The sequence below is a fragment of the Lathyrus oleraceus genome, chromosome 2 (assembly GCF_024323335.1).
Source record: "Lathyrus oleraceus cultivar Zhongwan6 chromosome 2, CAAS_Psat_ZW6_1.0, whole genome shotgun sequence".
In the NCBI taxonomy this organism is placed as follows: domain Eukaryota; kingdom Viridiplantae; phylum Streptophyta; class Magnoliopsida; order Fabales; family Fabaceae; genus Lathyrus; species Lathyrus oleraceus.
The window spans coordinates 486,765,624-486,780,263 of NC_066580.1; the positions used below are offsets into that span (position 1 = coordinate 486,765,624).

General features: G+C 37.7%; 1 protein-coding gene across 1 annotated transcript; it reads right to left on the reverse strand.

Annotated features, from left to right (window-relative positions):
* Window positions 1–11,759: 11,759 nt before the first annotated feature.
* LOC127123892 (uncharacterized) lies at window positions 11,760–12,143 on the reverse strand. Its single transcript, XM_051054069.1, has 2 exons — window positions 11,984–12,143; window positions 11,760–11,929 (listed from the first exon to the last, which is right to left on the reverse strand). Exons 1-2 carry the CDS (start codon window positions 12,141–12,143, stop codon window positions 11,760–11,762), a joined length of 330 nt encoding a protein of 109 aa, XP_050910026.1.
* Window positions 12,144–14,640: the final 2,497 nt, after the last annotated feature.

Genomic DNA, 14,640 nt, shown 5'->3' on the forward strand with positions numbered 1-14,640 from the left:
TTCACGACTCTAACTTAAGTAATCACATCATTTTACTGCTCCTATACCAATACAGGGCACGGAACTATAAATAAATCTAAAACTAAATATAAGAGCTTCACTTGGCGTTAGCGTATTTGGTATAAACTCTAAACAACAACAAAAAAATATAATAAAAACGTATCTATAAACATTTGATGGTAGGGACAAAATAATTATAATTTTTTTATTATATGAGAATAAAAAGACTAATTCTTTAAAAAGAACACTTCTAGCACATCGACTAACTTACTATTGATGATATAATCCAATACCTTTCAATTTAGTTAGAATGGCAACACAATAATTTCATTTTCGAAGATTATGACGTAAAATAACATGTCAATGTTACTTGAGATCTTTCCGAATGATTGTTAGAAGGCTAATTTAAGTGTTTCTCAAAACCTATAAGCTAACATAGTTTAATACTAGTATCAATTAGGCTTTTTAACCTAGATAGCACATTAGATTTTCTCACACTAACACGGAAAAAAAATTGAAATGATTTTTAATTTCGGGATAAAGCACATTAGATTTTCTCACACTAACACAAAAGAAAAATTAAAATGATTTTTAATCTTAGAATGAAACACATTAGATTTTCTCACCCTAACACAGAAGAAAAATTGAAATGGTTCCTCATAATTCTTAATCAAATCTCAAAAGTGTGATTTTTTTATATTTATAAGAGCAATGCCGCCTACATTAAGAATCATAGTCTCATCATCTCCATGTTGTTAGGAGATATCTCAAAAAAGTTGAAGGATGTGTGTCAAAGGCTTGTCAAGTTGCTCGAAGATGTGAAAAAATCGTGGTTACTGTCGAACTCGCCATGGTATGTTGACATTTGAAAACAAATTTGTTTCTAGAACACCACATATTTCACATTATCAAAGTGTTGATTTGTTATGTCAGTTGGATATATTCATAACCTTATGATTTCTATTGGTATAGAAATCAAGTACATAACTCTAAACAAATCCTTATGAATCAGATATGCGATCGATTCATATATTTTATATTCATACCCAAATACAATTATGAGAATAAAAACGGAAGTGTACCTAAGTTTGCCATTGAAAATAGTTGAAGGTTATCGGGCATGTGATCTGAAGGTGAGAAAAACAAGAAAGGGGGGGTTTGAATTGTTTGGAAAATAAGCGCTTTTTCAAAATGAAAATCACACAAGGATTTTTATACTGGTTCGCTTATAACACAAAGCTACTCCAGTCCACCCGGCCAAGGTGATTTCGCCTTCAACAAGGACTTAATCCACTAATCTTGAAAGATTGATTACAAACAACGTCTAAGAGAAAGATCTCTTAGTCCTCTCAAGTATACAGACTGCACAGAGTCACTTGAGGAAATACAACAAAGATAAAAACTTATGTAATCTAGAGTGCTTCTAAGATAAGCAAATATTACAACAGTAAGAACAAAAAGTGTTTCACGTTTCAAGCAAAAGCTTCGTGAGAATTAAGAGAATAAAACGTGTTTATGTGTGTTGATGTTTCAGTATATTCTTGTTGTGTTGTTGTACTTGTATGTTCTACACCCAATGTTGATTTGCAGTCCTTTATATATAGGAGTGAAGTAGTAAAAACTGATGGTCAATAATTTGAATTAATGCCATAACTTATATAGCTTCTTGCCAAGACAACTTTCTCTCCTTGAATGACTACTTTCCAAATATAGTTCCTTTTCATTTGAATTTGGAGTTAACGTCTCTTTCTGTATTAGGAATTCCATTTCCAAACATTTATTTGAAGTTAACGTTACTCTTCCTTTATTTGGAAATCCATGATCAGAGTCTTCGTGTTTCTAGAGATCTTGGAATCTTGCTATCTAACTTCTGATGTTGATCTCTTTTGAGTTCTGATGGTTTCTTCAGATAGCGCTGAGAACTTCTGGAGTTTGACATACCGTTGTTCAGAGTCAGAACTTCTAGAGTGTACTTCTTGTTCAGATGCTTCTGATATTTTGCTGTTTTGCTCAGAGTTAGACTTTCTTGAACGTGTTTCTACTTCAGATGCTTCTGGTCTTCTGATAATTTGTATCTGATATGATTCTGTATCTGATGATTTCTTCCTTCTTTCCTTAGAACCCTGCACACTTAGAAACTTTTCGTTAGGGTGTCATTTTTGGTTTCATCCTTTGTTATCATCAAAATCATGGAATCTGTTGTAGAACAATTTTTGTTCTTACAATCTCCCCCTTTTTGATGATGACAAAACAAACTTAATTAGCAGATGAAACATAAACAATATCAGATCAGATAGACAAGAGCTCCCCCTGAGATAGGCCAGGGAGTTCAGAAGTTCTTACCAGAGCCTCCAAGCAATGAGGTTTCTTGATACCTTCTGCAATTTCTTAAGTCTAGTGTTAGATAAAAAATTTTAAGAAAAATATGTTGCAGAGTGCTTAAGGTATTTAGACAGTATTTTCATCAGAGCTATTAATGACTTCTCCCCCTTTTTGTCAGAATCAAAAAGACATAGCAAAAAAAATAAAATAAATAATAATAATAATTTCAAGAGAAAAACATTGTATTCAGATAAAAAACAACAGAGGCAAAAGGAACAAGTAAACATCAGAAACAAAGAAAGCAAAGCAACAAAATCCTAAGTGCCTAAGGGTTGGGAGGCGGAGGCATTCTCTGAAGCAATTGAGCTAGCATGTTCTGAATGTTGTCGTTGACAGTGTCTTGTTTATCCATTCTGGCACGGAGTTCCTTCTGATCTTTCTTCAGTTCTTCCAGCGTCTGGAGAACCATAGGAACGACAGAAGAGGACTCCCCCTGAGTCAGAGCCTGCTGTGCTTCAGCAGCGGCCTTTGCTTCAGCTTCAGCAGCAGCCTGTGCTTCAGCTTCGGCAACAGCAGCAGCATCGGCCAGAGCTTTAGCTTCAGCTTCCTTTGCCCTTTCTTCCTCTAGCCTTCTGGCTTCTTCTTCAGCTTCTCTTGCTAGTCTCTCTTCCTCCAGCCTTCTGGCTTCAGCTTCTCTTGCAAGTCTTTCCTGGAGTCGTGCCTCAGCATCTCTGATGTAGCCATTTCTGACTTGCTCAGAGATGTTCTTCAGCTTAAAAGCCTCAGAGGTCATCCAGCCAATGACTCTGTTCCAGTGTGTCCTTACAGAGTCAGGATCATCACTGACTTCAGAGTTAATGGTCAGAGACTTGACCTTTTGTACTAAAGCCCCTGCGACCAGCATTATGGCTTCCTCAAGGGTAGGTACGGAAAGGTTAGGTTCAGAGGTTTGAGGTGAAGAGGTTGGAGGGCTGAGATTTAATGTTAGAGGTTCAGGTTCAGGTTCAGCTTCAGGTTCAGGTTCAGGTTCAACTTCAGGTTCAGGTTCAAGTTCAGCGGAGGTGTTTGGAGGGGTGATATCAGAGGTGTGGAGGTCAGAGGGTTGAGTTTCAGAAGGTTGGTCTTCAGAAGGAATGTTGGTTGTTTGTTCTGGGGGAGGTGAAGTTGCTTCAGATTGTGTTGGTTGTTGTGAAGCAAGGTTTTGAGCCTGAATTTGGGCTAAGGTTGGAGAGTTAGGGTCAGAGTATTCTGGGTCAGAGGAGAGGTCAAGGTATGGAGGTGATTCTGGGGCTGAAGATGATGAAGAGGAAGTGGTAGTGTGAGCAAGATTAAAATTGGGTAGAGGTTGTGAGGTTCTGGTTGTAGAATGTGGGGTTTCAGAGGATGTGTATATAGGTGGTGTTGGGAGAGGATTAGAAGAAGCCATAAGTTGTTCAGAGGGAATAGAGGGAGCAGACTTACCAGTAGATATTTGCAGAGGTGCTGGAGATCTTATTTCAGAAGTTTCTCCTATCCTTGCTCTCTTTGCCTTTGAATACTTATTCTTAGAGGGACCTCTTTTGAATCTGACAAAGTCTTCTTCTGAATCTAGACAATCGTCCAATCTGAAGTCAGATATGTCGACTCCTTCATCCTTCAGACGCTGCAGATAGTGGAGGATTGCATCTACGGGTTCATTCTTGAAGAACCTTGCAAGACCATGGGGCAGCTTCCTCTGATCTTTCAAGGCATCCCAGGAGGTGTCCATAGTGGGTCTGACTTGAATCTTCTTCAGAATTCCCATGCTTTTCAGATTTCTGGCGTTCAGAGGCTTTCCAGTATCTATCGCCAGATCTTCCATCAGTCTGTTCTTCTCCAGATGATCTACCAGCCTATTTTCTATGAAGACATCAGACAAAAGCCTTCCCAGAGGGATGTAGGCTCTGGGTTTCATGTGGTTTCTGGTCTCCCTTACAGAGTCTCTGAGATATCTGAAGAGAAGTGCAGGAAGGCAGAGCTTCACACCCTTGTGAATGCAATACAGAATGCACTTCTGATCTGTATTGATGTAGTCAGAGGAGTTTGATGTTGGGCGATGATGAATGGTTCCCAGAATGATCTTGAGCCATACTCTGAGGTTCTGATGAAGTTCTTTGTTCTTTGAAGGATTTCCTTCAGTGTTGAGTTTGAAGATGGTTGGATTGATTTCTTCAGCAATGCGCCTTGACCTAGGGTTGATGTTGTAAATCCTTTTTCCTCCATCTTTCTCCATGTTCAGTAAAGAAGCAATTGACTTTTCAGTAATCACTATCTTTACCCCCAAAACATAGGAGACGATGAAATGGTCATCAGCGTCAGCAAATCTCCAGAATTCTTTGATGAGATTTGGGTAAACAGGGCCATACAGCCTTTGGAAGTAATTTTCCCACCCTTGTAGACGGAGTTCTTCAGTAAGATCTACTCCATTTCTCTTCATGTTGTCGAAGTCCACTAGAGTTTCACACAACACTTCCAGTCCCTCAAAGGGAGTTGCTAGGTTTATGTGGGGTTCACGATCAAGAACATGGGGTTCCTTGTACACTGGAGTAATGGAGACTCCTGTAACAGTTGGAGTTGGAATGCTTGAACTTTGGGCAGTGGTGTTGGATTCCATTTGCTGAGAAAAGTTGAAAACTTGTTGTTGTTGAGCATCCATAGTTGATGAAGAAGGAGATGAAGATGAAGAGTTTGAAGAAATGCTTCAGAGAGGTTTTGAGAGTGAGTGAGAGTGATAAGTGTGTGAAATGTGAGAGGAGTGTTTAAATACCCTAAACAAAAACACATGCAAAACGACACACAATTCAGCGTTGGCACAAAACACAAGTTAGCACGCTTGGGGAAAAATGATTAAGGCTCATTAATGAAAGTCTAATCCCAACAGTATGCACACTGCTCGAGGAGATCTCAATCGTCTGACCTTTGATTTTCTTCTGGACAACTGTCTAGAAGTTCTAGGGTTAGATGCTAAGTGCTCCACGTGTTTTGATGTATCTGATCTTTAGGAATACCAAAAGATTGGTTCCTGGAGATTTCTAACTCAGATATCTTCTTAACTGGTAGAAGTATCAGAGTCAGAGGCAGAAACACATTTGTTTATGTCAGAGTCTCATTTTACATCTTCAGAGCCACACTTCATTCAGGGCAATTTTGAATGTTCAGATTTTCTAAGATAAAAAGAAATCTATCTTCAGCTAGAGGCTTAGTAAAGATATCTGCCCATTGATGATTTGTATCAATGAACTTCAATGTTACTATCCCTTTCTGAACATAGTCTCTGATAAAATGATGTTTTATTTCAATGTGTTTAGCTCTGGAATGTAGAATGGGATTCTTACTTAGACAAATGGCAGCAGTATTATCACAGAAGATAGGAATGTTACTCTCGAAGATTTGCAGATCTTCTAACTGATGCTTCATCCAGAGCATCTGAGTTGTGCACAGTGATGCTGAGATATATTCTGCTTCTGCAGTTGATAGAGCGATAGTTGACTGTCTCTTGCTAGCCCAGGATATCAGATTGTTTCCCAGAAGCTGGCAATTTTCAGATGTGCTTTTTCGTTCTAATCTATCTCCTGCATAATCTGCATCATAATAACCCGAAAGTCTATACTCTGATGTTTTCTCATACATCAGGCCCAGGTTAGGAGTTCCTTTCAGATACTTGAGAATTCTCTTAACTGCTGTTAAATGAGATTCTCTAGGATCTGATTGGAATCTGGCACAGAGACAGACACTAAAGAGAATATCAGGACGAGTAGCAGTCAGATAGAGAAGAGAGCCTATCATACCTCGATAGAGCTTCTGACAAACCTTTTTGCTTACTTCTTCCTTTTCAAGAATGCATGTCGGATGCATGGGAGTTTTTGCAGAGTTGCAGTCAGTCATATCAAATTTATTTAGAACATCTTTAATGTATTTGCTTTGATGAATGTATGTAACTTCTGAAGTTTGGTTAATTTGAATTCCCAGAAAAAACTTTAGTTCTTGCATTAAGCTCATTTCAAATTCTGCCTGCATTAACTCAGAGAATTCTTGACAAACAGAGGCGTTAACTGAACCAAAAATAATATCATCAACGTATATCTGGCATATCATGAGATCATTGTTAAGGTTCTTACAGAAGAGTGTGGAGTCAACTTTCCCTCTGATAAAATTGTGTTCCAGAAGAAAATTGCTTAAACGTTCATACCAAGCTCTGGGAGCTTGTTTAAGTCCATATAAAGATTTTTTAAGTTTAAAAACATGTTCTGGAAAATTTGGATTTTCAAAACCTGGAGGTTGGTTGACATACACTTCTTCTGATATATAACCATTAAGGAGTGCACTCTTGACATCCATTTGATATAATTTGATAGAGTGGTTTATAGCAAAAGATACAAGAAGACGAATAGATTCTAACCTTGCGACTGGAGCAAAGGTTTCATTATAGTCAATACCTTCTTGTTGACTATAACCTTGAGCTACCAGTCGAGCTTTGTTTCTGACGACTTCTCCTTTCTCATTCAGCTTGTTTCTGAATACCCATCTGGTTCCAATAACGTGAGTGCCTCTGGGCTTTGTAACAAGATCCCAGACATCATTCTTTGTGAATTGATCTAATTCTTCTTGCATGGCTGAAACCCAGTCGTTATCTTGAAGTGCTTCATCACAGGACGTAGGCTCAATCAGAGACACTAGTCCCAAAGGAGTATCTTCAGAGGTCCTGAAGGTAGATCTGGTTCTGACAGGTTCGTCTTTGTTTCCCAGAATCAAATCTTCGGATACATTGATACGACTTTTAACTTTCTTTGGGATTTCTGGGGATTTAATTTCTTCAGAGTTCTGAGTAACAGTTGCTTCTGGAGCTTTATCAGATCCTGCAAGAGTGATTTCTAAATCTACAAAATTTTCAACTAGCTTTGACTTTTCAGGGTCAAGCTTATCATCAAATCTGACATGAATTGATTCTTCCACAATTTTGGTTTCTGTGTTGTATACTCTGTAGCCTTTAGAACGTTCTGAGTATCCTAACATAATACCTTTCTGTGCTTTGGAATCAAACTTGTTCAGATGTTCTTTAGTGTTTAAGATAAAGCAAGAACATCCAAAAGGATGAAAATATGAAATGTTTGGTTTTCTTCCTTTACACAGTTCATAGGGAGTCTTTTCCAGAATAGGTCTTATAGAGATTCTATTCTGAATGTAACACGCTGTATTTACAGCTTCTGCCCAAAAATGCTTTGCCATATTAGTTTCATTGATCATGGTTCTGGCCATCTCTTGGAGTGTCCTATTCTTCCTCTCTACAACTCCATTTTGTTGTGGAGTTCTAGGGCAGGAGAAATCATGGGATATTCCATTAGAGTCAAATAATTCCTCAAAATCTTTGTTTTCAAATTCCCCACCATGATCACTTCTGACTCTAATAATTTTAGAGTCAAATTCTTTTTGCACTTTGGAGCAGAAACTAGTGAATACAGAGTGAGACTCACTCTTGTGCTTTAGGAATTTCACCCATGTCCAGCGGCTATAATCATCAACAATGACTAGTCCATACTTCTTTCCATTGACTGATGCTGTTTTCACAGGACCAAATAAGTCAATGTGGAGAAGTTCCAGAGGCTTAGAGGTAGAAACAACATTTTTCTTTTTAAAGGATGTTTTTGAAAATTTTCCTTTCTGACATGCTTCACACAGAGCATCTGAAGAAAACTTCAGTTTAGGTAGGCCTCTGACTAACTCGAGTTTATTTAGCTGAGAAAGTTTCCTCATGCTAATGTGGCCCAAGCGTCTATGCCACATCCATTGCTCTTCGTGAACAGTCATCAGACATTTAACATTTTGTTCTTTTAAATCAGAAAGATTGATTTTATAAATGTTGTTTTTCCTCTTGCCTGTGAATAGGACCGAACCATTGTTTTGATTTATGGCTTTACATGTTTTTTGATTAAAGATTACATCATAACCGTTATCACTTAATTGACTTATGGATAACAAGTTATGCATTAATCCTTCTACGTAAAGGACATCAGATATAGAGGGAAGAGTACCATTACCAATAGTTCCGGAGCCTCTGATCCTTCCTTTCTGATCTCCTCCGAAACCTACAAATCCAGCGTCTTTAAGTTCCAGACTTTGGAACATAGACTTTCTTCCCGTCATGTGTCACGAGCATCCAGAGTCCAGGTACCATGACTGGTGTCTGAACTTTGCTGCATAGGATATCTGCAACATAAACAATATTATCTTTCGGTACCCAGAATCTCTTGGGTCCTTTCTGATTAGTCTTCCCAGAGTTTCTTATAACTTTGGGTTTTCTAGCATTTTCAAATTTTTGTTCTTGTGTGTGTATAGTGATATGAAAAAGGAGATTTAAGTTGGTCACTAGAAGAAGTTTTAACTTCCTTAGGATCATACCCAATTCCCTTTTTATTGTTCTGACTGACTCCATAAATCATGGATGCCATAATACTCCTACCTATTCCATTTTTCAGAAATTCTTGAAAGGCTTCTTCGTATTCATAAATTAATTTATTTGAAGTTTGTGGTGCTTGAGACAACGCTTCTTCTAATTCTAAGCTTTTTCTTTTTGCTCCATCTCTTTCTAATGTTAAAGATCTGATTGTATCTTCCCGCGCTAGAATTGTCATCTCAAGCTTGCCACATTCTTCAAATTTTGCTTTAAGACAGCCTTTTATGTTTTTAAGCTTTTGTTTTAATTTCTGATATGAGCTAAGAGTTTCTGACAAGCATGATTCTAGATCAGATCGAGAGAGTTCAGAAAATACCTCTTCAGATTCTTCATCTGAGCTGCTCCTGGATGTGGTAGCCATAAGTGCCACGTTGGCCTGTTCATCAGAGTCAGATTCTGATGACCCAGATTCACTATCATCCCAGGTAGCCATTAATCCTTTCTTTGTTCTGAAGGTATTTTTCTTGAAGCTTTCTTTTCTAGAATTGTCTTTCTTTAGCTTGGGGCATTCATTCCTGTAGTGACCTGTTTCTTTACATTCATAACAAGTAATATCTTTGTTAGTTTTACCTTTTGAGGTTGATTCTGATCGATCCCCTCTGGGTCTTGGTCTTCTGAAGTTGTTGTTCCTCTTTTTCCAGAGTTGTTTAACTCTTCTGGTCAGGAGGGACAATTCTTCTTCATCATCAGAATCTTCTGGTTCAGAGTCATCAGTATCTTCAGTTTCTGCCTGAAGAGCTTTGGTTCTGTCAGGTTTGCGTCTTTCATATCTGGACTTTAATGCTACGGACTTGTTCCTTTTCTGAGGCTCATCTTCCTCTAGTTTTATCTCATGGCTTCTGAGGGAACTGACAAGTTCTTCAAGACTGATATTGTTCAAATCCTTTGACAGCTTCAGAGCAGTAACCATGGGTCTCCATTTCTTTGGCAGACTTCTAACTATCTTTTTGACGTGGTCTGCAGTTGTGTATCCTTTGTCTAGAACCTTGAGACCTGCAATCAGAGTTTGGAATCTAGAGAACATTGTCTCTATGGCTTCATCATCTTCCATTTTGAAAGCTTCATATTTCTGGATAAGCGCCAGAGCCTTTGTCTCTTTGACCTGAGAGTTTCCTTCATGAGTCATCCTCAGAGAGTCAAGTATGTCTTTGGCTGTTTCTCTGTTGGTGATCTTTTCATACTCGTTGTAAGATATAGCATTGAGGAGTATGATTCTGGCCTTGTGATGATTTTTGAAAACTCGCTTCTGATCATCTGACATCTTACTTCTGGGAACTTCAGCTCCATCCTCTGTGATAGGAGGTTTGTATCCATCTGTGACAATGTCCCAGAGATCAGCATCATAGCCTAGAAAGAAACTTTCAATTCTATCTTTCCAGTAATCGAATTTCTCTCCATCAAAGACAGGAGGCTTAGCATTGTAACTATCCTTTTCATTTGTGTGGGCCATAGTTTTTCTCATTCTGGATCTCTCTACACTGTTAAGTGTTTGATTAGAAAATCAATAACAGAGCCGGAGCTCTGATACCAATTGAAGGTGAGAAAAACAAGAAAGGGGGGGTTTGAATTGTTTGGAAAATAAGCGCTTTTTCAAAATGAAAATCACACAAGGATTTTTATACTGGTTCGCTTATAACACAAAGCTACTCCAGTCCACCCGGCCAAGGTGATTTCGCCTTCAACAAGGACTTAATCCACTAATCTTGAAAGATTGATTACAAACAACGTCTAAGAGAAAGATCTCTTAGTCCTCTCAAGTATACAGACTGCACAGGGTCACTTGAGGAAATACAACAAAGATAAAAACTTATGTAATCTAGAGTGCTTCTAAGATAAGCAAATATTACAACAGTAAGAACAAAAAGTGTTTCACGTTTCAAGGAAAAGCTTCGTGAGAATTAAGAGAATAAAACGTGTTTATGTGTGTTGATGTTTCAGTATATTCTTGTTGTGTTGTTGTACTTGTATGTTCTACACCCAATGTTGATTTGCAGTCCTTTATATATAGGAGTGAAGTAGTAAAAACTGATGGTCAATAATTTGAATTAATGCCATAACTTATATAGCTTCTTGCCAAGACAACTTTCTCTCCTTGAATGACTACTTTCCAAATATAGTTCCTTTTCATTTGAATTTGGAGTTAACGTCTCTTTCTGTATTAGGAATTCCATTTCCAAACCTTTATTTGAAGTTAACGTTACTCTTCCTTTATTTGGAAATCCATGATCAGAGTCTTCGTGTTTCTGGAGATCTTGGAATCTTGCTATCTAACTTCTGATGTTGATCTCTTTTGAGTTCTGATGGTTTCTTCAGATAGCGCTGAGAACTTCTGGAGTTTGACATACCGTTGTTCAGAGTCAGAACTTCTAGAGCGTACTTCTTGTTCAGATGCTTCTGATATTTTGCTGTTTTGCTCAGAGTTAGACTTTCTTGAACGTGTTTCTACTTTAGATGCTTCTGGTCTTCTGATAATTTGTATCTGATATGATTCTGTATCTGATGCTTTCTTCCTTCTTTCCTTAGAACCCTGCACACTTAGAAACTTTTCGTTAGGGTGCCATTTTTGGTTTCATCCTTTGTTATCATCAAAATCATGGAATCTGTTGTAGAACAATTTTTGTTCTTACATGATCTTCCAATTCTAGAGTTCCTTATGACTCCTTGAATCTCCTCTGATGGGGATGAAGAGATAATTTTTCTTGATGAGTCGTTTTCACGTTCACTCTACAAATGAGGACCATAACGCCTATAAATAACCTTAGGGTTATTTCTTTGTTTTCAATATTCTAATTTAGTTCATCATCAAATTAGATACTGACTTATGGTATCTACACAATAATCTCATATTTCATGATTGGTTGTTGGTCATAAACCAACGTATCTGGACTTTGACCATATCCCACGTTAGCTAACATGTCAGCAAATCTATTTGCTTCTCTGTAGATATGATAAATCTTCATTGTCCAATTCAGCGCAACAACCCTCCAATCTTCTTCACAAGACCCTCTCCAAACGGTTTACCATTACCTATCTTATTAAACAAACTTACAATAACATTTGAGTCTATATGCACTTCCAAATTATTGATTCCTAGTCTTCTCGCCATTTCTAGCCCTTCCAATAGACCCCAAAATTCAGCTACATACGTAGTTGTTGAACCAAACACTTTAGAATAACCCCTCAATCACTTACCATCCTTATTCCTAAATAAACCTCCACACTCATCAATATTTTCTATTTTCTTGAAGGCACCATTTGTATTAAGACGAATCCATCCATTCTCATGTAGATTCCACTTCACATTCTTCATCACTCTATTAGTAAGACTATTTCTATTGTTAGCCGCTACCATAGTTTTCGTATAAAAATGTAACCCTTTCGAGATCTTCTCCCATGGTTTGTATGTATCCTTATAGTTTGGATCATGAATCCTCTTGTTCCTCCATATCCACAAATTATACCAAGTTATGGCCCATGTTTAATCCCACTTTACTTCTTTATACCTCCCAATATGTTGGGTTAAATTTATTTCATACCATTGTTCTCGCATCGACAAAAAATGCGATTTAGTGTTGCGCTTCCACCAAATGCCTCTGAACTGTCACAGCAAGAGGGCATTCCCTCAACACGAGCATAAACGTTTCTTCCATGTAACCATAACGATCACAATACAAATTCTTCATCGGCCAGGCTACTATCATATTCCTTGTTAAAAGTTTATTGTGCATAATATGCCATACAAATACTTTTACTCATTGTACCATCTCCATTGTCCAAAGGTTCTTCCACTTCCAATCATACTATATCTCGTGAAAACCTGTCATACTATTGTAAGTTGTGCCATATTATAATCTCCTTATCCCTCGTTTGGCCATATACGTTGATCCTCTCCTTGATATATATGCCTAAGCAAGATGGCTTTGATCTGTATAATGAAATTGCTCAATATGTATTCCTCAAATTTCCTGTAATTCTAAGAATTGTTCATGTTGCCATCTCACTCAGCTTCCAATGAATCACCTCATTTGAAACATCAACAATCCTGTTGGGGGAGTTTTTCACTAGGGAGCATTGAACATTGTGGGACTTCTTTTTTTTGGAGCAACACCTTTGTGAGAGACATACCACATATTCACCCAAAACCTTAAGGTGATAGGTAGGTAGGTTCTCTCACTTATAAATGCTCAAGTCTCCATATTTCCAACCAATATGGGACTATTACCCACACTACTCACACTTGATACATTCTTAACACTCCCCCTCAAGTGTGAGTATACAATGCCCCCTCTCAAGTGAAAGCTCTTCCTACTTCCACAAATTATTGTACTACACAAAACACTTCTTATTCACCAGCCTGGTACTGTTAACACTCTTCAACGGAACGTTTGTTATTCACTACTGGTAACGTAAAAATGTATCATATATGTGACTTAACATGCATTATTTTTTACTTGATTTTCTATAGTATTACACTGTACTTTATGTTTATTTCAGGTATTTATCAAATAAGAGATGTCTAGGCAAGCAAAGGGGAAAATAAAAAAAAAAGGAAAGAAAATGGAGCAAAAAAAGAAATGTGTGGCGCCCACCACATTAGAACAGGTGACGCCCACCACATGGGAGAATGGCGCCCGCCATATGGATTGAAGAATGGTGGCGCCCATCATATTAGAAGAATGTGGTGCCCACCACATGAGAGAGTGACGCCCGCCACATGGACCAAAGACCTAGGGTTGTGGCAGCCGCCACCAACCCATTCCTCCTTGTTCCTCTCCACAATTTTCTCCATGTTCGGTTTTTACTCGTCCAACAAACCGCTCTCCACTAGTAGATATTCAAGGCTACTTTTAAGGAGGAGTGAGGAGTATATATAGAGACTTCGGTCTTCAGAGTTGGGGGTGCACTTTTAGCTAGATTTTGTTGTTAGTATTTCTTAAGCAGATATTTACCTGTAAAGTGATAGATTCTCCACATCGGAGACTATTACGATTTTTGTTTTAAGCAACTGAATTTGATTGTAACGGTGTACTCGATTTGCAAAGCGCGCCAGCATTATTTGAATTCAATAATCAACATTAGTTCCAAGTTTTCGGTTTATATTCCAGGTTCTATTTTAATTGCTATTTTAATTGTTTATGCCTTATCTCATGTTTAATTATCAGAATATCATGTTTGTTCCCGAATCCATGCCCGGCTAAACCAATCGATATCGGTATGTAAAGACCGTCGAAACGACGAGATTCGTAAAGAATTGGTGTTGCCTTTTATAAAATATTATTTTCCGGTTATAGTTTCTTGTTCTAAATTCAAAACTATTTTTCGTACGAGAGTACAAAGCAAACAAAGGTTACAGTCAATAAAAACAAGAGTTTGAGATTTTAACCGGATAGTTGAAACTAGGCATTAATCCTAAATACAGCGAGAGCGCTTTGGGATTAATTAGACTTTATTTATTTCCAAAAGTTACTTTTAATTCAAATGAGACAGCAGAGCGAAGCATTCTGGTTTAAGAGTGTGGTCAGAGTCAATAAAAACGAGAGTTTGAGACAAAGTCTTTTAAATAAATAATTTCTACTGAAGAATATTTTGATGTTTAAGATTACACCAACTATCTATCAAATCCCCGAGGTTTGATGTGTTACATACCGATATCCCGCTATTAAATATTTTTATTAAAATTATGTTTTCGTTAGTAGTTATTTCTTTTCTTCCCTCAACTCCTAGAGAGATCCTTAGCCTTAGATTTACATAGTAACATCAGATAACGGTAAGTTCGATTATTAGTCCTTTGGGTTCGATAATCTTTAAAACTACGTGATACGACTGTGCACTTGCAGTCACAAATCCTA

Excerpts from the sequence above, each read along its gene's own strand:
- LOC127123892 (XM_051054069.1), bottom strand. The coding sequence starts at position 12,143 with ATGGTAGCGGCTAACAATAGAAATAGTCTTACTAATAGAGTGATGAAG. Across the intron at positions 11,930-11,983 it reads TTTATTTAGGAATAAGGATG|CTGAATTTTGGGGTCTATTG; the intron begins GTAAGTGATTGA and ends CTACGTATGTAG.